This window comes from Lonchura striata, chromosome 6, assembly GCF_050655825.1.
Source record: "Lonchura striata isolate lonStrDom1 chromosome 6, ASM5065582v1, whole genome shotgun sequence".
Classification (NCBI taxonomy): domain Eukaryota; kingdom Metazoa; phylum Chordata; class Aves; order Passeriformes; family Estrildidae; genus Lonchura; species Lonchura striata.
The window spans coordinates 15,414,151-15,439,682 of NC_140708.1; the positions used below are offsets into that span (position 1 = coordinate 15,414,151).

Below are 25,532 nucleotides of genomic sequence, written 5' to 3' on the forward strand. Positions count from 1 at the left end.
CTTATGTACAGCTCAGCTCAATGTTCTAATAAAGTGAATTTTAAAAGGAAAGAAAACCCAGCGTATTCTTTGTGCATTTTCAAAGACAAACCTGTGTGAAGCTATCTATAGAAAACCAACTTTGCAACGTACATTATTTTAATTATAAGGCCCTAAGTGGCTCACTTGTTACTCACCCGTGACAAGGTATCGTGTCCTGGTCCGTGATCCTCGACTCTTCCAGCTGTTGGTATGCTGGTCCTGTAATTCCATTGAACCTACCCCGAGGCAAGGGAGGAGTCCTCCGAAAGGCATTTCTATGGAGCATCCCACTTTTTTGTCCTGGGCTGCAGCATGAAGAGAGACTTCTAGGAACAACACCAAGAGTACAGTAAAAATTATCACACTAAAAACATAAAATTCTGCAAAGTAAAGGTTCAGGATTAATAATGCATGAATTAATGTTCTTATAAACTTTGTTGTGGCAGCCTATGATGTCAGTAGAAATTCTCTAGGGAAATACAATAGTACAATCCACCATTAGCTGCTGTTTATGCCATTATTTAATACATCACCTTCTTTTCTAGCAATGAAAATAATTGCCTACTATAAGAACTGTTTTCTTGCACTTGATGAAGGATGCTTCTCCTTTCCATGCTGCTTATCATAATCCTGCTATAGAGAGTTGAGTCATCAGACAGCATAAACAAACAATACAGCTCTCTCATATCCACAGCTGAAATCAAAATTAGATCCTAAACTGAAAGCCCAATATATTCTCTATCTGTGAAGTTCTGCTTCCTGATACAAAACCATTAAATTGAGAAAAAGTGTAAGTGAAGAATATAAGCAAAGCTTATGAACTGCAGATTGAAGAAGCTGTCTAAAACAAGTTTTCTCCACCTTGAACAGTAATTCTGTATTATTTTATTCCTGTTTTATATACAGATTGCTTTGTTGTTTATATACATTGATACCAACCTGTTTCTTTATATGATATAATAGAAATTGAACTGGATAAAAACAAGTCATAGTTTTTTACTTATTTTAGAAAATTGGTTTTTGTAAATGTCTAGTGTTTTGGAAGGAGAATGGATATTTTTTTCATTTCACACAGGAATGAAAAAGTATCTAGAATCCACAGTTTTGGTATACAAACCATACACTTGCTAATGTAAAAATATGGGAACACAGAACTAAGGCAAGGCATAACCCATTTTTACTGCTAACAGGTCTCAGTACTGCATGGCATGACTGAATATTCATTTTTCAGCTAGTCCTATTTCTCTTGGCATCTTCTGGGTCTCAGAAATGCATGTGTTACCTCATATCCTCTTACATCTTTAATGACAACCTAACGTAGGTTTTGTGGATGCCTTTTACAATTCATTATTTTTGGCTGTGTGAATAATTCCAACTTGTGACAAAATTCAGAAATGCAAAAGACGTTTGATAAGTTTTCTTCTTTTTTCCTATTATAAAGTGACTTAAAAGTAATATGCATTTTTACCTAGTGGGAACTTTAATTATAGTTAGGGCCACATCTACTCCCAAAGTAATTTTTGCTTGGAGCAAGCAACTTGGACAAATTCTCTCTGAGTGCACATTTCCATTAAAATCAACCTTTTCTAACCAAAATTAAAATAAGAAATAAATTCAACACTCTATCCTACTGCTCAGGCTAGCAGTGTTCCATTGCAGGCTAATCTCTGTTTTCTTCCACACCTTTACTTTTCTAGTGCTTTTTATTGAAAAGACCAACAACCCATAGCAATAACATTCCCTCCAGGATTTTTCATACTTGCTTAAAAAGATTTTTCCTTTGCTATTAAGGAGGCTGTGAAAAAACCTTTTTAAAAACCTGAAATACTGGCCTCTCAGTTCTGAAGGCTGAGTTTGAGTTGCAAGTTACAGTTCATATTCTGTAAAATAACACTACCACGTAACAAAATAATTGACAATTTCTGCTCAGGAGAGCCTGAGATTAATGCAGCAGGGAATCTCAAAAGATGCAGGTGAATGAATAATTTGTGATGGATAATTGTTTTTTGGGGTTTTTATTGATTTGAGCATAGTCCTCAATGGAATCCAAAAGTAAAAAACAAACTTTAGATTGATTACGAATCTTTGAAGTTAGAGATTTTTATTGTTTAATTTATGGTTGGTTTGATGCCTTTGAGCATCTTCCTTGTTGGATGAGAGCACATGATCTTCATATGCAAACTCTCAAAAGCTCTATTTGTAATAAACATAATTTCAACACATACAGCTAAGCCTAAGGTAATGGGTATAAACTGCAGAAATGTTGAGACCAAAGGGATCTGCCACAGTCCTGCAACCACAGAACTTCCAGCCCTGACATAGTCTAATTTGTTGCTAATATGAGGTTCTTATGCTTTAAACATTTCTGTCAGAAAAAAAACAAATCAAAACCAAAACAAAACTGAAGTAAGAACAAAAAATCATTTGAGGTCATGGACAAGACAAATTCACTAAAGATCAGGAAATACTTACAGACAGTGCAGCTGCAAGCTGCAGGATAACAGTTGTTTCTCCAGGCACCAGGAAAAAACCCTAAGGAGTTCTGTTAAAAGTTCTATGGAAAAGGATTTCCAGCACAAAGCTTTTCCTTTTACACAAAGCTGATATGAATATCAGCAATGCAAATATAATGTCCCTCTCAGACTTCTCTATTGCTCATGTGAAAAATTCCTCCCTCTCAGGCAAACAATGGTTTTTGGAATGGTTTTTTCTTCAGGGAATTTATTTTCCTTTAGCCAACATTGTGGTTTCTTTCTCGCTGCACTCCAGTCTAACTGGGTAAAAGAAACCAGCCCATATAAGTGAGCCATTCAATAAAACAGACCAATATATAAAGCTGTAGCAGATATGTTTTTAAAATCTACCAATCAATTACTCCAGAATAAAACTCAGAATATGTATGAAGTGGTTCACAAGTGATGCATAAACTAGGGAGAAATACAGTTCTGATGAATTAATGTTTTGAAAAAAGCAATTTAACCATCCTAAGGTTAATTAAGAAGTTGGGATTCATTCTTGATAGTTGTTTTGTGTGAGAATTTTCTTTGGGTTGAGCAACTGAGTAAAACCAAAATCTGATCCTACAGGTGGAGTAATCTCTTCTTGGGGCATACACAACTCCAAAGTGCAGTTACCCATGCTCATGAAGAGAAGACCAGCAGTGTTTTTGCAGTAACTCTGGAATCCTTCTGTACTACTTCTGAGTTAATTAAAAACCACCCAGTAAATACATACTCCAAATACTGATCCAGCTGCCAGGCAGCGTCCTCTGTTATTCCCTCAGAGGACTCCCTCTTTAGGCTGTTAGACAATCGACTGCTAACATTTGTATGGATCAACTACTGAGAATTTGAACTGATATTCAGTATTAATAAATAATAAAAATCTCCTCTTGGTTTCTGAAATGTAAGCATTATTTATTCCTTCATAATATTCTTGTATTTGGGAATAGTCTGTTTTGAGGCTACTCAGGAACTTTGGAACTCTAAGAAAATCCTTCAATGCTATCTGTGTCATCTGGTCACCATCCTGGTGATAGAACAAAAGGAAAAGGGAATAGAGCATTTGAAGTACATCAGTTGCACTGAGTTTAATCATCTGCCATAACCTCATCATATTCCTGTAGTGCACAGAACAACCTCTATCCTAAATTGATGATGATATCCAGGCTACTATTACAGGAAGTTGTTTTGTATTGAAAACTTTGAGACTTCTGTTCAGTTTAAAGTTATTTCTGGTGAATATTCAGCTGGTAAATGTGCCACCACACTCCTTCCTTTTAAATAGGTCTTCTGCTTCTCGTTGTGCTTGCTCTCATGTATTCATAAGCAGCAGTCATACACCCTTTCCAGTCTCCTGAACTGAAGGCTGGCATAAGACAGACTTCTGACACTTTCCATGGAACATGAATCATTCATTCCTCAGCTCGGCTTGGGAATGCAGTGTGAGTCCATGGCAACTGGGAGGCCACTTTTACCAGGTGAGATAACAGTGGTGCATTCTCACACTCTGCTGTGTTCCAGCTTTGTTCAGTGACCTTAGTTCAGGCACCAAAAAAGTCTGTCCCCAGTGCTGACCAATTCTTTGAGTGCTGCCCTGGTGAATGTCTCATCTTCTCAACCCAAGTCCTTCATATCTGCCTTTTAAGCACCTCTGTGCATACACATTAGGGTTTTTCTGCCTCTCCCTACTTTCTCCTCTTAAAGGCATTAGACACGTATGACAACAGTGACTGAGCTTGTGTAGAGATCTAACACCCCTACCAAATACACATGCAATCAGCAGTGCATATGTTGCAGTACCTGCTGTTGGTAAGATAGTAAGCAATTTTTTGCCTTTTTTATATCTACCGCAAGAATCCTCTTCCCCCACATTTGGCCTAAAGTCTTGACTATTCAAATTCAGCGTAATTGGTTCCTACTTTGATACATTCCTCATCTTCCTAAATATTTGACACTTGCTAATCCATCATCTCATGTCACAGTTCCCATTTTTATAGATTTTGCTCCCAGACATGAAATTTTTGAACTGGTTTTCTTCCAATTTTTTCTTTTTTTTTGGATCAAGATTAATCAAACCATCTTGAGAGCTTTGATTTCCACATTTTACTTCCACTTTGACTGTAGGAATGTCTATTGTCATGCATTTCATTCTGTTAATATTCTACCTTTGTCCTCAAATAGTCATCCCAATTTCTCATTAAAAATGAAATCTATTAATTCAGGATTTCCCTAACTGCTGCAATTATTATCTCTGTCTCACCATCTGTTTTGCTTTTTCTTTGGGAAAATAGCAGATTCCTTACACTTTCTTCCTTTCAGGATTCCACTGCCCTTACATTCTTAGTTGCTTCAGTTTATACTTGCTCTTTGAAATTCAATAGCCTTATTTACAGAATAACTTTAATCTACTCTTTCCTCTACTGTAAACTGAATCACTTATATTAGCAGCATAAAGAGTAAAATGCTTCCCAAATGAAAAAATAAAATCTTTTCCATGCTTTTTATGGTGTGAAAAGTTCATTAAAAATGAAAACATAAATTATTATTAATTTTAGGGTAAATTTATCCTATTTTTGCATTTTTGTAAGACAATACAACTGCTCCAGGCTGAAAGCATATGCATTTGACTTTCATCATGGCATTGTATGAAATGAATCCCTCTAAAATCAAGGATGACTGGATCCATGAATGAAAGTCAGGATGACTAATTACCAAGGAAACTGCTATTCAAAGGGATCACAACTCAACCCATAATTAACAAAACCCTAATTTATTTCTATCAGAAAATAAGAAAGTATGAATTTCCTTCTTACCAAGATCAACACATAATCCAAGACAAATTTTTGAGCATATTGTATACAATGCAGAAAGTTTACTGATTAAACACATTTGCTAATTTTGAATTCTGACACCTCTAAGAGTTATTTTACATATGCAAGCAGAAGATGTAACATTCTTCTACGGTAACAGCAGTGCACAATGCAGGCAAAATGTTTTAGGAGATTAATAATAACACAGGCTAAATATTTTTTGAGATTAAATTTCAGTTTTCAACTTAATCTCTGCATTAATTCTTTTTGTGTAGCTGAGGTTTGTTGAGACAGAAAATAGCTATTATCCATAATCTGAGTGAAATAATTATCCAGGCTCTGTCAGTCACATTTCAGCAACTCCAAATGATTCCCTACACTGACAGTTGTACTTCGAGGAAAAAATGTATTGGTTTCAGGACCTGGAAACAGCCAGCTCCTGTTTTAAGAAATGATCACCCATCATTAGTGTCCTTGAAAACACCAGCAGAGAAAATAAGGTCTGGATGAAGAGCAAAGTATTTCTGTAGCAAGCAGAAATAAAACAATAGAATTTAGAAATGCATAAAAGAGAAATTCTGCAGAGCTGGTATGATTTTTCCAGGTTTAGCCAGATTTGGAATGAAATTAAGAGATATTTAGTATAAAATCCTCATTTGACCATATTTGACCATTCGTCCACAGTTAACACTAAAAAATAAATTAGGAAGCTTTTATTTGGTACATAAATTAAAGACAGTCTTGCAAGTCTTAAACGTTCATGTAAACATTTTATAAAAGAAGGGCCTTGTATAATAAATCTTAAGCTTTAAAACTATGTAAGAATTCTTTATAAATTAACTAGTCATCCCACTTCTTTGCTTCTAAAGCAAAGACATTTCTTGGATATTGCAATCACAATATTAAAAGGTAAGGGAATGAGTTTTTTTCTGAACTTCATGTTGTGACTAAATGATGATAAAATTCTTCCCAGAACTTCTGTAGAAAGCATTCTAGGCAACAGTCCCATAGTTCATGTATGTTTAATAAAATTATTAAGCATGTTTTGAAAATTTCTGTGTAATACAGAAAAGGACCTAAGAAATGGATTTGACATAACAACTAGCATTATTTTTTCCATGCCAAATTAAAGGCTTAAGAAAGGTAAAATAGATAGGACCCAAATATCCCTTTCTGGTTTATATGTGGCATTTTGTAGGTTAAGTAAATCACTCATTCAAATGAGAAAAAAACCACATAGCTGGCTGAGAGACTGCACTGAAAATGCCCCAAATGCTACAGAAGCCAGATCATAACCTCATGCAATCCCAGACTTTTTTTAAAGTAATTAAAAAAGAAAATCCTTTTAATAAACATGTCTTCCACTCCAGATTATCTAGCTGAAAAAATTCCAAACTCATTTTTCTCAACCTTTTTTCCCTCTCTCTGTGCACTGGACCAGATGTTACCACTGTCATTCCACCAACATTATTGCCTGTACCAGACTCCAGTTTGGTTTCTAGTCCTGTAATGAAGCACCTGCAATCTTTCTCATCCAAAAAAAAAGAAGCAGAATTCTATTCTGAATCTCATTCAGTGATAGGTGCCATTCCTCTTTTTTTTTTTTTTTCCTCTTGGAAACAACCATCCAAACATTTTTAAGCCTTGTTTTCAAAGGCCACCGTGTTTTCACAAATAAGTCATTATTCCTTTCATGTATCTTTTGTTTAAGGAAACGGTGAAAAAGGCTGGAAGTTTGCAACTAAGTGTTTCTGCAGCAAATGAGTCATTAACTTCATGAACACTGATAAGTAAAGTCTTGTATTTAATGGCTCCTCCTGCCACAGCTGTTCCACTGGCTGGGCAGTGCCTGCAGCTCGCATGGCGTCTGTAAAAGCCTCCTGCAGGACTGGCATGACCCCCAGAGGAAGGCAGTGAGCATCCCTATTACCTTTTATGTCTGCAGCTAAGAAAATACTCGGACATCTGCTCCATAGGCTGGCTGAGGCTCTGCTGGCACCAGGGCACCCAGCAGCTCCCCCAGCCCCAGCACAGCACAGCCCAGCCTCTCCAGGCAGCTCTCACAGACAGATGTTTGCTCACCTGTGGTGCTTGATGGGCTGGGTTCCTCTGTCAGGAGACAAGGCCTCTGGGAAAGACTGAGTGCCTGAAAAGCTCGACTCCATAACTTTGTGCAGAATGGGCCCCGGGTGCCGATCCGGTTTTGAATACTGCAGCAGAGAGAATAACATTAATTAATACTCACAAGACAAAGTACATTGTTGATGCTATTCACTCTGAATTCATATCAGAGCGGGGTAAGAAGTGCTCTAGCGCATTTTTAAATCAAAATTAGGCAATGCAAGTAACACAATCATTCAGTATTGTTTACACAGCAGAAAGGGCTAGTAACCACTACCCCATTACGTTCTGCACATCAAAACACTGATGTGAGCCTTAGCAACAAAATTACAGACTGATCTGCCCACAATGATGGGAACAATGATCCCTTTGACTAGAAGTCTGGTTTTGTGGCTGTCCATGCAGAGACAGATCACAAAACACATCTCAGAGGACAGCCAGCAACTTCTTGGGTCCTTTGGTGATTTCAGTCAAACACTGCATTCATCATCAGCATGTACAACTATGAAAACCAAACTGAAACAGCACTTGTATCATCAGATAAGTAAGAAAAATATTTGAATCCTATCCACAGAGCCAGATATCTTTTTGAACCAGTCTGAAACTTTTGACCTGGGAGTATCTGTGCTAGTGAGAACAGTGTAAACATAATTCTTCTTGAGGCAGGTGTGGGCGTAGGGCAGTCTCTGGGCACAGAGTGAGACACAAAGGTCTGCAAAGCAGACACTAGACATGAAGAAGAACAGATTTGTTCTTCTTGCTTTGTGATTCAACTGCAAAAACAAAAAAAAAAAGTCTCTCAACCAGAATGGGGCCATAAAATTGAAGTATAGAAAAAGCTGCACTTGGGCTTGTGAGAAGATTCAGTGTTGTTGGTGGTCACTGGGCAATATCTCAGAGATATGAGAGTGTAACTCATGTTTCCATTCAGGAGTGAAAAATAAAGTACTTGTCAGACTTTTTACTTTGCATTACAAGAACCTGCACTAAACTCTGTTTCATTTTGCTCTTTATTTTAGTTTTAGTGCTAGACACATAGATATTCATGCTATCTTTAAAATAGCTTTATATCATGGCAGCAATTACATGATTACATATTTTAGGAAGAAAATACAAATTAAAATATTACGAAAAAATCACAGTGGTGAAAAATGTCTTGTTACAATACAATAGCATAAAAATTCATGGAGAGGATAGTAAGCATTCTTTCAAAAGACAGTTCTTCATAATTATTAGTTTTGTCTAACAAAAGACCAGTAACTCATTAAAACAACAGACTATTATTTTCTGACTCTCACTTATTCTTATTGACATTTCTGTAGACTTCAGCAAGATCAAAAAAAAAAGTCATACAACAATATTCTCTTTTAAAAATAGGTTACATGTACTTTTTTTTAGTCCAGCCAGTCAGACTTCTTATGACCAATTTCTATAGATAAAATCACAGCTCTTCAAATTTTTCTCCACTCCTCCCTCTCTCTGTTGAGTGAAATACCCAAGTTAAACAAAGAATCATTGCTTTTGTGCTTCTGAAGGCAAAGCTGTGAGTGGCAATATGCAAAATGGTGCTGCATGCATGAAGTAAACACAACTGAAATAATAATAAGAAACATATTCCACTCCCATTTCTTTCAGTTGCCATGATCTTAGATGTCACTTGTAAATATTGTAGATAAAATATTCAGACAGAAATATGATTTTTAAGGTACTTGCATTGGTGAACCTTTTAAACTTTAATAGTTATCTTGCCAGCTGCAGAAATGAAACTGGATTTGATTTCTGACCTGAATAAATCAATTTGAGCTATGTAAAGAATGGCCTGCTAGTGCCAAGAAGCTATTTCTGTCCTTTGCTTGAGTTTGTTCATGGTACAAAACTGAAGGCCTGAATGGCCTGTAGGACCAAGAGTAAGAAGTAAATCATGGAGAGCAGAGATAAGCCCTGCCTTTTGCTACATCCTTGTTTCAGGTGGATGTGGGCTGGAGCAGGGGTACACAGAGCCTTTCCTTATGACAGCTGAAGAACACCAGGACACCAGAAGCTGCTCTGACGCTGAGCAGCAAACTTTAATGAAGGTCCAGCACCACTCAGGCACAGCCTACAAAGGGTATTTTTCCCCCTAAGTGAACATTTGTCCCTTTTTCAGATATGCCACTTAATACACAATCATATCATGCCTAATATTTCATTACAATGAAAATGTGAATTAGAGTTTAAATTGAGGGTGTGACTATACAGGGAATTCTAACAATGTAACTGAACAGATCTGGATGCACCAGGTTATTAATACATTTTAATATATTTAAACACAGTTGGGTTTATTCACCTTTAGCTTAACTCCAGGTGTCACATCCATTCTCTAAGATCACTTCTGGAGGAAAACACCTTCACACTTTTGTGGAGAGCTTGCAGCAGTATCAGTTGGTGCCCCCAGAAGTACATTATGGGATCATTCCCCAGCCACATCCCAGCAGGGCTCATCCTGCTGCTCTCACAGCTCCGTTCTCACCTGGGCTGAGCTCCATGGAAGCCTCTGACTATTGTGAGCTGCTGAATACTCAGCCATGATGGAAAACAAGCTGTGAGACCCTTTCAAAGGCCTGTTCCAGTAGCCTGAAAGCATCACTGAAAGCTTATCTGTATTTGGGTTTTTTAATGGTTTTATTGCCTTCTTGGTTAATTATCTGTTCTTGTTTGAGCAATTACTGGAAACACTGAGGCATATGGCTAAATAAATTAAAGAATAATGATAGCTTAAAAAAAAAAAAGCATTTTGCAAATTTTCAATTTTTCATTGTTTCATGGAGAAAATAATCTATTACGTGCAATTACTCAACTCTCTGACAATAAAAATTGCACCCCCTGCTAGGTAATGCTAAGTGAATCTGTGAAGGCAGCCTGAGCCAGGAAGAAAGAAATCAGCCTTTGTCACTGACCTGCTGCATTGCTGTGAGCACAGAACTCCTCTGCTCTGCACCTTGAATTCCCTGCTCTGAAATGTAGGGCTCAGGGGTAACAAATGCCACTCGAATGCTGCAGAGCAGCCTGACCCTGCTGTCCTGGTGCTGTGCAAACCAAAACACCCATCCCACCCCCAGGCTTTACTTAGCTCCTCCCCCTCAGTGGTTCCTCCAGAATAGTGAAAGGTCCAGAAATTCATTGGAAGAGAGGTGATGTGGGGATCTCATTCCAAAAAGAACTGAGAAGGCAGAGAGGTCAGCTTGGATTGACATTCAGAGGGGTTGCCTCAAGGAGGAAAAGAGCCAGTGATTGTTCTGAGGGGGGCTGAGCTTACACAAAAGCTCATCAGGTGGTCATTTAACATCCTTACTGTTTCCCTATGCCCTGTTTGTTTCGTTGCCAACACTGCCTCTAGACAGAGGAATTTAGGTTTGTCTATTCTGGCACTTTTTCCTAAGTAGCCATGTGATACAGAAGTGGGAAATTTGTTCTTGATCTCAGCTGGTAAATCAAATGGTAATTCACGTAAACCCACAGAGTACTCCTTTAAAAGATTTAAAGTATCTCTTGCTTGACATATATTAATTGCATTTCTATCACAATGACTGAAATGATTTTATTTCTTCATACTAAGAACAAAAGGCAAAAAGATGCAAAAGGAACAATTTTTGTCCCTTGTTATAAGAATTTCAGAAACCTGAAGCTACTGGTTGCAAGCTACTAGAAACAAGTGTAGTGAAAATTGAAACCACACAGTACAGCCTGAAAAGCATATTAACCACCTCAGAGGGACAGTGATGGGAAATTAATAGATCCCCTTGGTACCATGGAAGAAGGTATTAAAAACCACGAGGATGAAAAAGGCCACTCTAAAAAACCATGACAATTCTCTGAATCACTAAAGGAATGTCAAGCTGACTCTTTTTAAATTTTTTGTCCATGATATATTTACCAAGCTGTGAGAATTTAAAAAGAAGGCCTCTACTGTATGTGGTAAAAGCAGGTAGGAATCAGGAGCCACCCCAACTCCTTCTGCCACCTGCATGGTGTATGAGGGTGTAGATGGGGAGAATGACAATTTCCTTCCTTTTGGTTACGTGGAGACCTGTTTGCTTCAGCTCTTTAAATATCTCTTGAAAGGAGCATGATCTCTTTGGGAAGGGGTACATAATACTTGGGAAGCCTCAGGTTTCATGCATTAGGTGAAGTTAATCTCCATCTCCTGTGTACCACAAAGATTAAAAGCTGGCACATCTCTTCCTGGCAAGATTACCAGTGCATTAGTCTTTAAATCCAAGAGGTTAGAAATCCTAGCAAGAACTACCTAGCAAGAATTTAAGTGTGTTGCTGCCAGAATGTTTGGGAAAAGCAGTGGACTTGGAGGAGATTCAGGAAATCCTAGGAGCTGTGTTGAAACAGATATTTATGAATCCTTCTTACAGCACACAGTATTTTTCATCTAATTTGTACCTCTAAGAAAATAATGAAATCGCTACCGAGGATAAGACAGGTGAGCACAATTACCAGTGATGAGTAGCAGGACTTCAGAGAGAACACAGTTGTCTTGACAAAATCTAACCCTTTATTTCATTTTTCAGAATCACAATGGAGCAGAGGCAGGGAGTGGAGGAGATGTAAAACACTTGGGTATGGGAGGAAGAATTACTTCACTGAGATTGGTCAAGCTCTTTATAGCCACAAACCACTTGAAACCTTGTCTGCTATACCCTGGGCCTTGGGAAATAAGTTAAACCTCCTTCTAAAGCAACACATTTGGAAAGATAGATGGGCCCTTAACTAAATATAGCAACCTCTCAGTCAAAAGGTGATGGTTCTTTCAGAATAGTCAAGAATAAGGAACCTTATGCAACTTTTCTCAGGTTTCCACAAAAGCATTCTCCTCCTCTGAAGAAGAAAGAGCTGTGTGAAAAGCCTGAAAGCATCACAAGGTCTATTCAAAAGAGACAAGAGAAAAATCTGAGATAATCTTCTAGGGAAAGACAGAAAGGTTGCAAAAATGGGAAAACTCTCTTGCTTGTATGGGGAGCATGTGGAGTGGGAAAAGAAACAACTTCCAGGATTACCTAAACCAAAGTGCCAGTTAGGAGTAGTAGTCTCCAGAAAGTAATTGCCCTCATTTATTTAAGTTTATTATTAGCTCCTGGAAGTGAACTAGGATTTCCCCCAGGCCCAAGCAGTGGCAGGTGCAGATGGGAATGACAGTGGGATCACATCCAGGCTGCCTGATGCCCTTCCCACCCAGCAGATACGTCCGAGGCAGATCTCTGCTCTCTGAGGGGGAGTCAGCCATTCCTACAAAATACCTTTCCAAAGTCCCTTTTCTGCTGCCTCACCAAACCCCTGCCCTTTTCCCCCCCTCCATTCTGGCAAGTTTTGTAAATATTTCATGAGCTGCCCGCATGCATTCCTGCACTAAAATCTTCCTAACAATAGGAACCGTTATTACACTGTTACACTACATCCTGCACAAGGTCATGCTGTTTTTCTTCCTTCCTATCTTCCCAAAGGGAGAATGCATTAATGGCAAGGAGAAAACAGTTGCCTGCAAACAGCCACAAAAACAAGAAAATGGTGTGTTAATTACCAGCACTCATAATGTCAGGCTGAACAGCAATAAAAACTGAAAATCAAATTTGGATTAAAATAATAAATATAACGATGCTGTTCAATCTCTATGTCCAGAGTCTGTGAACTGCTATTTCAGCCATTATGGCTATGGTTATAGCAAAAGAAAATGACAAAATATTGCACTGAATTGCAGTGAGAAAATGCCAAAGAACACATTCTTAGTGTTAACCAAGGCTTATTTCATAGGATAGAACAAAAGGATCAAGAACTTTACCTTTTGTTACCATCATTACAGCCAACAACACTCCCAACAGCATTTTTTTAGGAGCTAGAAATAATATAAGGCTGAATGAACTGAAAGTGAGAGAAAAAAATTGCACAAAGTTCCCCAAATTGTGATTATGTCAATTTAGGGGAGCTATCTTCCTTCTTGAAAGAGTATTTTTTTCCTGAATTACAAAGCATATCATGAGCTTATATAGGAGCACCACAATAGTGTTTCTACAAAACAGAACTTTTAGTATTGCTTTAGAATACAAGCAATGCTCTCACAGCCTCTGTGTCTTAGCAGGGAGGCTCTGCTTACTCTAAATTGGTTAAAAGGGCTTACATTTATCTCTAAATTAATTGGATGTGAATTAGAAGTCTGGTTAAGTGGGCATGAGTGCTCACTTTTGCTAAACTCCCACTATTCTGGCGGAATCTGGCCAATAAGGTAGTCATTCCTTTAAGCAACACTAAGATAATTAAAAAAAAAAAAAGAGTTAATAATTTAGAAAGGTTTTAATAAATCTTTTATATTTTCCTATTACATTGCTACTAGGACCCTTTTTTCAAAGGCTTTGTTCAAAGTACGATGGCTTTGATTGTGTGTGAGCAGGGGAAAGAGAATGTGACATATACTGGAAAATATATTCCTAAAAAATAGCAGGGCTAAATAAATTGGTTGTTTTCAAGTTCCTTATTTCAAACACGCTTTACATATTTCATGATTGTGAGATTGCAATGACTTACATATAATTATATTCAGAAAATGATTAAATATATTTCAAATTTAGTTTGAACAGACTAATTTCTTTCTGTAAACTAAAGTACCTTTAAATAAAGACCCAGAAAAATGAGACCATCTGCACGGTCTTCCCTTGGGCATTCGTTTACATGTGTAAATTTAGTTCTAGATTTGGAATTTACTCTGAATTAACTGTGACAAATCTCTATGGTTTTTTTCACACAGGTTCATAAATTATTGGAAGGCATGACATTACTTAATTTCAGGGACCTCCCACTACACAAACAGACACATATGACCTCAGGTATTGCTGGAAACTATAAAAGCAGTTTCCACTGCTGAATGCAGAGCTGGGGGGCTCAGCAAAGTCTGCCACATGAACAAAATGTACCAGGATCCATTGAAATAACTTTAGAAAAAAAAATCCCTGCTTTCCATTAAGAGGCCTGATAGAAAACATTTTATGAAGGAGGTGAGAATTGTGGTTCCCATTGCTCAGATGTTAATAGCAGCATGACGATGTGCTGCCATCAGCAGCAGGAACTCAGCCAGGCCATTAAGTGCTGTAGCTGGCAGGATTACTTACATTTTGCAGCTGGACTTGGCTTTGAGCCATACACTCCGACTTTGCCATCATGCTGGAAGCATTTAGACTGTAGGTTTTCCTATTCTGCGTTTCTTTCAGCTGTTCATGAATCTGCTTGGTTTGTTTCCTGCAGAGAGAAATAAAATTCATGTAAGAAAGAGCTTGCTTCATCTTCTGCTATAGCCATGATACTTTTATAGCCATAGCTCCCTTTGTTCAAAACTTCACCGTGTTAGATGAGCCAGCTGTGCTAATTCACTAATGTCTGATATTCCAATGCAGCCATTGTTTCCTGGCAAGGCTTAACAAAGGGAGAAAAACCCTCTCTTCTGTTCTAAAATACCTTCTATTCTCAGATTACTATAATAGTGTGCTCGTTGTGCTAGTGCAGTTTTGTAAGATCATCTATTGCACATTTAACAATAACTTGCAAGTCAGTCTGAATAATAAAAAAGCATTTTGCTCTCATTTGGAAAAAAAGGTTTTGGCGAATAAAACAGGCATTAGCCCCTGCTGGCTATAAAAATTGATGAAGAATCAAAGATTTCTGCCAGCTGATTAGACTTGACCTATAACACATCTTGTATAGAGCAGCTTTTGCTTATATGTTTAAACCTGGAAAAAAACCTTCTCTGTGGCCACTGAAACTGTGTTTTTGACTTATTATACTATAATCCACCCTGTCAGAGCTAGGAATACCACTGGAAGAATCCCTTGCATTATTCAGGAGATAACTATGCTGTTAACAAAGACTTTCTGTTTCTGCCACACTATATTGAGTGGAAGTGACAAACACTTTTTAAATTCTGTACATGATAGAGGCTATGAAACAGAAAACTTTAAATGTTACTTTTATCTTCTGCAAAAAGTTATCTCAGCTGAGCAAAAACTGTTAGCAAAATACATTTAAGCTCTTTTATCAGTTTTTTTTGTTTTAATAAGCTACATTGTCTGGGACTATCAGCTTTAAACAAGTATGAGCAAAAATATTCACAATACCATTTTAATTCTTTCCTTCCCTTCTTTCTTTCTCTCCACACAAGATGCATCTCCAGCACTGAACATACAATGGCCTTGGAAACAACCCAGTAATGTCAAGGACTCACCAGTAGCAGCATTTCATTATAAAACCAGCAGGTTTTGGACAGCAACTGGTGCCGAGCCAGATTTCTGAAGGAAGTGATTTCTGGCACGTATTTATAAGCGATAGAGAAAATACAGCCTTTCTATAAATTTTAAATTTATATATTTAAAATTTAAATTTTAGCAAAGCAGCTTCAGCAGCATTTTGAAACATTTCTGGTGATTTGATTTTGGAAAGACTTATGACATCATTAAACTTGATAGGACCTTGTGCCAGACAGTGAATTTGACACTGAATGAAGTATAAAATTAATTTTAATTTCTTATTCACAGTGGAATCTCTGTCTACTGCTGGAAGGTACAAGAAAGCAGAGGAAAAAGACTTACTTATGTGTTCAGTGGAGGGGCCTGTGGGAGAGGACAAGTTCCCTCAATATGAAAGTAAGTAATGAGCAGTATCACAGTTCATATATTCAACTTTAATAACATAGTTTCAATATTTTTTGAGTCCCTTCATTTTGGTTCAGTATGACACAATGTAAACATTTGCTTAAATTCAACAAATTGTAAGCACCTGCTTAGAAGTATTTGTTACAGCTTGTTTCCTGAGTACAGGTCATAAGCCATAACAAATCCAGGACTCTAAGCACCTCTTAAGCTTTCTACTTGCATCCTATTTTGAAGCAAATGGAAAAGAATGAATTTATAGTGTAAGCATGTTACAAATATGAGTGGTATGTTTTGAGTATTGCTAGGAGCTCATAATTAGTAAAATCTGTGAATAGAGGTAGGTGAGGAAATAATTTCTCAAAATAATTTCACAAAAACATTCAAGATTTTCTTTAGCCAAAACTGGTAGAATTAACATGGAATAATCTGAAGGAATATAGTGTCAAATTAAATTAGTCAGTTGAGTCAGAAACATCTCTTTTAAAAATGTTTTTAATATCCACTAATTGTTGAATCCAATGAAATTGAACAATTTCATTTGTAAAATGTCTAAATGAGCTCTTTAGCGTCTCATAAAATTCCAGGGGAGATCCATAAAAGCAACTTTAGTGTTTTTACAAACTATCAACTAAATTACATACACTGAAGAAATTAGCACATCTATTCATATGTCCTGCTGGAAAACCAGTCTCTTCCTTGGTCTCCAGAATGGTCATGAAACCTTCAAGAACTTTTTGCATGACTTTATGTAAGGTATGAACAGTGATAGTGAAAAATAATCACAGCATCAGATGTTGGGAACCTCTCATATACATACAAAATGACAATTTAATCAGGAAAATAACAAAACAATTTTTGGGTTTATTTATAAAAATAAATAGAGTTGTTTCTATATTTATAAGCATGTGTAAGTAAACTCCAAAATTCAGCTTCACTAGTGCAGTCTTTAACATTACAATTGAAATTCCTGAAGGTAATTTGCTGAGAAAAACAATCCAATCATTAATTTCCTTTTATGTTCATGCAACCTAACATTAATATCAGGTTTATGCATATTCATTTTGCCAAACTATAGGATGCACAGCTATAAAAGTAGAAACCATTAATAATTCAAAGTTACTTGCTGATTAATAAATTTATTTTATAAGTTTTGTTTTCAAAACAAATGGGCCTTATGTGTTCTACTTTAGAGTTATTTGGCAATGAAGTTTTGTTACTTCAGCAAGAAATAAAGTCACTAGCCATTTGTAAAAGTCTAAGTTGTAAAGGGCAGCCCATTACTGTACTCTTCATCTGTTGCTAACACTTCCAGCACTTTCTTGATTAACCTAAAAGGAATAATTGGAAGGGCAGAGAGTTTAATTATAGTCTTAAACTTTCTCAGATTGAATTTATTTTAAAATAGGACTTTTAATTTAATGGCATATAGGGAAGTGCCTATTTCTAGCAGCTGGTATTATAGAATTGTCGGACTAAGTATGTCAGGATCTTCATGGAAACTTTTAAGAGATGCACTATTCAGAGTTTCTATATCTGTTAGCAATATTCTAAATTTTTTGTACGTCAAATGAAACCCCAAGATAACCCCCATGCAGGAGGAATGCTTTGATAATTCTTAAGCACAGTCAGGGTACATTTGCCTGATAAAGAAGCTCCCAAAAACCTGCTGACTCAAAGCTAACATATGGTAAGTGTTGAGTGTCAAATTTGTTGGGTTTTGCACCCTTAAGAAACTGGCCAATGTTACATTTACATTTTTACCTGGGCTTCAGTCTAGACACTTTTATTTTCTTTTTGGACAGCACCAGATGGAGCTGCAGCCAGGGTGTAGGGACTGATCAGTCTCCCTTGTACACTGTCTGAGGCTTCCTGACTGAACCAGAGGTGCTCATTTTCTCATAACTCTCCAAACTTCAGTTCCCAGAGTCTGGCACCAGCCCACTTCAACTCTTCTCAGTAACTCTCATATTTATAATGCAGACAAAGTCCCAAACCCAACACCCCCTCCTGAGTTATGATGCACTATTTTCCTGTAAGTTCCTATTTCAAGTGTTATTTCCACTCATTATTTTCAGACTTAGCTCTCCTCACCACCTCATCAAAGCCAGGGTGTTTTTCAGGCTGTTCCAACCCAGCTCTCACCACTCCCTACAGCAGTACAGGACCAAGAGGGGCACTGTGAATAAAAGAGGGGCTTTTTATTCACAGCCTTTTTATTCTTGCTCATTGACTGCATGTTCTTCCTACTGACAATCCCATCCTGCCTTTCTGAAACTCTTCATCAGCAAAACCCTCAAGCCTTTCCAGGGAGATTCTCACTCACTCTTTCTCCTTAAATCTGCAGATCCAAAATGCATGATGACATTCCTAATGGCAGTGCCAAAGTGGCTGTCTCTGCTCACAGTTTACACCGCAGCGAAGGAGTTTGCAGGGAGGAACTGTCCTGCCAGCCTGTCCTTCCCAGCCAGCATCACTGTCACTCTGGATGCCCACAGAGTAATTAAACAAAATCCCTCAGGACATCAGAATAATTTGGAAAAAAGGTGAACCGACTCAAATCTTCACTCATGGCCTACCCCTGAAGTTTGAGAGGAAGAAAAAGGAGTAAAAAGGACCTGGTGCCTTCCCCCTGCCCCAATAGAGTAGTCAATTAAAATTTTTTTTCTAACTAAAATTCAATCCTCATTAGATTTCCTAAACATCAAAATAAATTCTAGGAAGGGGGATTCAGATAAACATCCAAACTTTAAAATAGTGCCAGCCCCCACATTTTTCATGCTCAGCCACCCTGACTAACCTCATGTAGGTACTTTTCTATATTGATTTGTGTTCTCTCATTAACTCCAGCTGGAACAGGAGTGAAGGATGACCACCATACAGAACATATTTATTGATATAGGGGCAGTGACAAGCATGTCATGTAACTGCTATGAGGTTTTTGCAACTCAGATTACACACATAACAATAAATGTTATAAAATAATATTCACTTGGGAAGATAAAATAATAGAGTGGACAGTATTTCACCTGAAACTAGTTTGGTCCAGATGATTTCACTACTTGAATAGGTCAAAGTGCTTCTGTGTTACAGGCACTCATATGCATCTTCATCAACAGGCTGCTGGATTAGGTAGACAGATATTTGCATTTCTAACTTTAGCTTTGTTGTCAGCATACAGAAATGGACACTCAGGAATATGAAATGAAATGCAAAAAGGAGATGGTATGTTTAAACTATTGTTTCCAGAAGAACAAAGTGATTATTGCACTGATGGTAAATGACACAAAAGTATTGCTGCCAAAAAAAGAGAACTGGATATGACACAATCTATTCTTTCATGATATCAGAAAACAGAAGGAAGAACACATATTGCTCCTGTTTATGTTTTGGGGATGACTTAGTGCAGCCATGGGGAACTGCTGCAGCCAGACCAGAGTTAACAGCAACTTCAAAAGGAGGGGAGAAGCTGAAGAACTCTAAGGCTGTAAAAAGGACAGCAGCTAAACCTCAGAGACAGCGGAGGAAGGCTCTTACTTTGTTTTGAAGTAGAAGGCTGCACAGAGCATGCCCACCACGACGATGCCAAAGACGATGCAGGCGATGGACAGCACCTGGCGCTGGTACACCTCCTCGCTCTCTGTGGACAGCAAAGGGCACGGTTAGGAAAGCACAGAAAAGAGCACCTGCCAAAGGGGGTGCAGCACCTCCTGGTTTCACTAGCACTGCACGGATACTTGGAGATCTGGGCTGCTTCATTCCTCCACAGAATGGGTGCTTCTCTGAAGCTCTCCTCTAGGCAAGGTTCATGCAGCTGTGACCTCCTCGGAAGTTTTAGAAAATGGCCCCAGTACACTCAGAGATATATAACAATGACAATCAGTACGGTTTAGTCTTTTCTCTACCCTACATGCTGTTTTTCAGCTTTTCTTAGCAAAGATTTTACCATCAATAGGATAAAGAGCCCTACTACCACAGAGTTTCTCTGGCTTAAGGAAAGAACAATCAGAGCTCTCTAATATCCCACAAGAGTCAGAGATCTCCTTTAGCTACCCCCAAAATATACGGGTTTCTTGATTTGAGTGGTGATTACAATGCCTTACTCTCATGCCCTGAAGCTTATGCAAAACATGCCAGAGTAAAAAATCAACTCAATGAACTTGCACGGAACCCAATGACTATTTTGCTAGGAAGCACCAGATAGTGCTTTGATAGGTGTATATTTTTAGAAAAAGAGATTTTCTTTATAAATCTCATAATGTTCTAAATAACTTTAAAACAGAAAGAGAGTGAAAGTAAATAAAAAAGAAAAAATCTAAGGAAATAATAGAAAACACTCATTCATGACAGCAGACAGGAGCTGATAAGCAACTGGAGATTCACACACTCAACAGCTCCTTAAATGTCATATTTTATGTTTATTCTTTCAACCACTTTTCTAGTTCAAAATGTGAACATGCCAAACAAATTGCTATTTTTAAAGATCAGTTTCTCCAAATATACAATGTACAAACCAGTATTTTCATCCACATATTCCAGGTGGAAAGCCAGCACATAGAATTACCAGAGCACAGCACAAGCCCTGTGTGCTGACAAATCTACATTTCCTTCCTAGGCTGGAGCTCCTCAGTGCAGACTCCCCCATCAGTGTGAACAGCAGGCACACATGTCACTTAGGGGTCAGTAGCTCCAAGTTTGTAATTCTCAGGTTCATCACAAATATTGTATGACAACACCAAGGTAAATCTGGGCAAATGACTAAAGGCTGATTAGAGTATGTACAATACCTTAATCAGTACTAATTAATAATTATTCAAGAATGAATATCACAGTGCTGTTACTAAACATTTGGAATCTTACACACTTAAACACAAGCATTTGTCTCTTGTAAGTATCAGTTATTTTTTTCTGTGAGCTATTAAAAAGAAAATTACAGTAACAAATCTTGATTTTTTAATTACTTGCTCTCTCAACACCACAGTGATCTAACATTCAAAATGGCCTCAGCTCTCAGCTTCTCCTGACATTTCTCCATCATTTGAATCTGAAATTCTAAAAGTTGTACTTCTAAAACACTATCTTAAAAATAAAAAGAAGCCAATAGGCTTTTCACCTATTTAAAATATAACTGGAAAAATTGTAATTCAAGAAGAAATCCTGTTCACATTACACTAAAAGTGCTTCCAGTACCTCACTAGGAGGTACAAAATCTGGATCTAGACAGTAAATCCTTACTGGTACTGAATGAAGTGTTTCAGGTTTAATGTCTTTTGGTTTGTTTTATTTATTTGCTTGCTGTTAAAAGCAATTGTGCAAACACAGTTACCCAACTTCCATTTCCACAGTAATACACAAATCTAACAAATTTGAATTCTTATGTTGATGTAATCACAGAAACTCATTGAAAAACTCTTCATTTCAGCAACTGTTAACCTGTTCTGCCTGAATAATGATGTCAGCACCTACAGCCTAAGACCCAACTGAACCATAAATAGTTATGAACTGCAGTTTCACTCAAACATTCCATATAAATAACAACTTAAAAATCTGTTTATGAAAATAAACTGATTTAAGTAATGTGTGCACTAGGCTTAGTTTTGATTTCCTTTCAACAGAAATCCTTATTAAATACTTTATTTTTTATCTTGCTATTTCTTGTTGAGAAATTGGGAGTTTAATACAGCTATGCTCTTTTGTTAGTTTTGAATAGTGATCAGTGCCTTGTTAAAGATGCTTTAGAATAAGCCTTACCAAGATAAAAGCAATTCAGAGACCAGACAATATTATCTTGCTGAAACAACTATGTGAAGATTTAAGTCTTTTGTGCAGTCAGATTAATCCCTGTCACCAGCTTTCAACACATACTGATCAATATTTTCTTTCCTTTTTGTTTACTTTGTACAGTGCATATTTTAAGAAGTACTTATTGATTACCCATACTCCATTTCTCTAGACACCTTTGTTCATTTCTTACATCCTGTAAATATTTATTTATGTATTGGATTACACCATTTTTTGTCTCTAACATCTTTAAATATAATCCGTTCAGCATTTTTCCATTCTCTAATCTTCCACACTGGCTTTATTTAAAATTCACCTTCTTACTAACAGCAATGCAATCTGTCTTTCTCTGCAAGCTACAAAGGTCTCCTCATGGTTGCCTTGATCTAACCTCACTACTGTGCTCAGCACAGGTAGCACAGCTGACACAAGGAGCATCAAAAATGGCTTAGATCTGGAGATGGCTGTGGCCAAGCACTGCAAAGCACCTGGGCCCTGACAGAACAGAAACCTGGAGAAATTCAAAGTCTCTTAAAGAGAAGAACTGCAAATTCCTTCTCCTTTGCTCAAGGATTTGCATCAGTTGGTGCATACACATATTTACATACTGAAACTAACTTCCCAAGGTAAACTGAAGTGTGAATGAAATGATAAGTCTCTCTTTATTCACATATATTCATATATTCCTTGTGAAGTACATAATCTCAATTACAGTCTGTCAAAATAAATACTCTTGGGAGAGGATTCCTCATTTAATGAGCAGCCAAGAAAATATTTCTGCTAAAAACCAAAATATAAACTGCCATGGATATTCTTGGATAATTCACTGGAGGATTAAGACTACAGAATGTAAATTTCACCAAGCATTCAAATTACAAAAAATGCACAACCTCTACTGAGAGAAATATAACCACAGTGCTGAAAAGTAACATAGTAAACTGTTAGATACAGACTACTTGTTTAATAAAAATTATGGAAAGAAAGGTCCTCTCAGAACATAAAGACAAGACAAACTCACACAGAACATGGTGCCTGTTGCAAGGCTGAGCTCCCAAAGAAAAGTCCCCCTGCACTCTGTGCCTTGTTACATGTGGAGCCCATTCTCAATTATGCCACTGATTGTTTCTAATTTTCTAAGTTTATCTCACTCATTTGCTGCTATTATAAAACACAAAAAGACTACTGGTGACCCATTGCTCATAGCACAGTTAAATTTCATATACATTATGAAAAAAGTGTACATGTTATATTCCAGGTACTGGGGGTTTGGGTTTTTTAATTCTCTTGCTCTTTAAAATCTACAGTCCCTGTTTGCTTTATGCATACGGAAAGACCCATTGAAGTATACAAGTAAGTCTTTAGAGGATTAAAAAGTGTAGGGTTTGACACATTTTTCTCATGACTATTATTTTTAAAGGATATGGTAGTTTCTTTTATTGTACATAAGCTGAAACTGGTCTCTTCCTTTTGACTTTATTATAAAAGGAAGAATGCTAATACAAGGTCCTTGAGTATGATTCTAACCATATTACCACAGAAAAAAAAGTTAGTTAATTAAAACAGATTATGTTAGGTTTTGTCAGCACCTAAATCCACAATATCATTACCAGCCATAATCACTAGGTCATCTGGTCTTGTGTGTTTTGAGTTGAAATATCTTTGAAAGGGATTTCAAATATGAAGAACAGCATTGTGCATGTGGCCTATACAAAACAATAACAAAACAAAAATAGTAACTTTCCCCCTTGCGCTTATTTCAATGGCTTTTGAATAAAATCTCAATATGGTCACAAGCATCACAGTGAATAATTATTGACTATTCAAACCAAGCCAACTGAGAAATTACAACATTTACCATACAAATGCATTACTTAACCTTTGCTCTATGAAGAAAAACCCCCTATGAGAATGAAGGTGCAGATTAATTTTTATGCTGAAATTTTTACTCCCAGCACAAACCTTAACAGCACCCAGCATCCCCTTACCTTCCTCACTCCCTTCTCCTAAAAGGACCCCTTCTGCATTACTGCAAGTAACAACATGCTAGGAACAAATATGAGAAACCCTTTATCTTGTCATTGGTATGCACAAAACCCAATAGCTTTCCATGTGCACAGAGCCAGCTTTTCCTCAATAGATTACAAGACAGCATGCAGGCAGATCTTTGGGGGTTTTTTGGTCCCCGTGCAAAAACTGGTCCATGCAGAGGCAGTGAATTGGGTGCTGTGATGTCTGCTGTGACCTCACTACCACAGTTTTCTCATTTCCCTCCATGCCCTGGCCATGCCTTTCCTGCCCCACCTCAACTCCACATGGTATTGGAATATCCTGCAGAGCCAGAACCTCACTTCTAAACTGAACCTCAAAAGTCTCATTTGGGACTTAAACTCTCTTTGGTGTCCAGCAGCCTCAAAGTGCCACAGACAACAATGGGGGAGGACTACATGGAAACCTCATACACAATATCAAGATTTTCAATGAAATATGGCTTCCTATAAGTTAAGAGAGTAGTTAAAGCATGTGTCTCAATATAGGTAGATTTATGTGTGAGAAGTACTGAACTATATACAGCATTCTAAATTTAATTCATGAAGAGAATAAAAAAAGCCTGCATGTTCCACAAAATCTGTGATTGCCTCAGCATCAGACATCAGACATTCCACTCTCCCAAGAGTTTTCTCTGTTCTTGCACTTGTAAAAACCTACAGCACAGATTCTCTGCCATATGCTGTGGCTTGTGCTGAGGCAGAGCAAAACCACTGAGATGCTACATAGCACAGTTCACAAATTTCTTCTTTGACCTTGAGAAAGTCAAGGCCCTTGTTCTTTCTGTAACCACAAGGATATTGCCTCTTCCATTGTAGAAATTAACATGACAAAATGTAATATAAACATATTAACCTCTAAAGAAGTCTTTGCAAATACATGAAATAGATAAACCCACCCCAGACAACTCTATTTTAACATCTTGAAGAGCATATGGATTACTTCACATAAAATATCATGTTTTTTTCTAAGTCTCAGCTACTTTTAAAAGACACAGTTTTCTTCCTTAAGACTTTCATCTGAGTAGAATTTCCCTTTTAAAAGGGATTCAAGACACTTAGGTTCCCAAACCAGAAGTGGAAGTTTTTATCTGCTATCCTTTACAGAGAGGACAGAGTCAAGGTTAATTGCACAGATTCCCATCTCAGACTAGAAACGAAGCAAGCACTGACTTCTGCTGGCAGAAGTTCATAAAACATTTCACAGTTTTCACAGTGATTCTTTCTTGGGAAGAACTGTTCGATAATTCTGATTGGAACAAAGTTGAACAAAACTATTTTCTTCTGCTAGTGGAACGTCCTCAGCACAAGGATTTTAATGAATGCAAAGTGGAATAGATGCAGCCCATTATATATTACAACTGCATGATATTTACATTGTTTGACTATTGGCATTTAACACTGGTGAGATAATTTCCTGTGTACACAGAAAAGGAAAGAAAGACTGTTCAACATTTCTGACTGGCCTATTTTGAGTACTTGATTCTACAGCATTAATGCTACACTGGCGCTGGTTTGGCATTAGATTAGAAATGAAGTAATAAATTAGGTGTAATGTTATAGACTCATCATGAAAAG

General features: G+C 37.3%; 1 protein-coding gene across 2 annotated transcripts in view; it reads right to left on the reverse strand.

Annotated features, from left to right (window-relative positions):
- NRG3 (neuregulin 3) overlaps positions 1-25,532 on the reverse strand; it is a 348,675-nt gene that overhangs the window by 16,315 nt on the left and 306,828 nt on the right. For both annotated transcript variants that reach the window (XM_021537205.3, XM_021537204.4), the window contains exons 5-8: positions 19,666-19,768; positions 14,599-14,725; positions 7,415-7,542; positions 177-347 (exon numbers count right to left, since the gene is read on the reverse strand). In XM_021537205.3, coding sequence (XP_021392880.1) covers positions 177-347; positions 7,415-7,542; positions 14,599-14,725; positions 19,666-19,768 — 529 coding nt within the window. The remainder of the gene's footprint in view (positions 1-176; positions 348-7,414; positions 7,543-14,598; positions 14,726-19,665; positions 19,769-25,532) is intronic.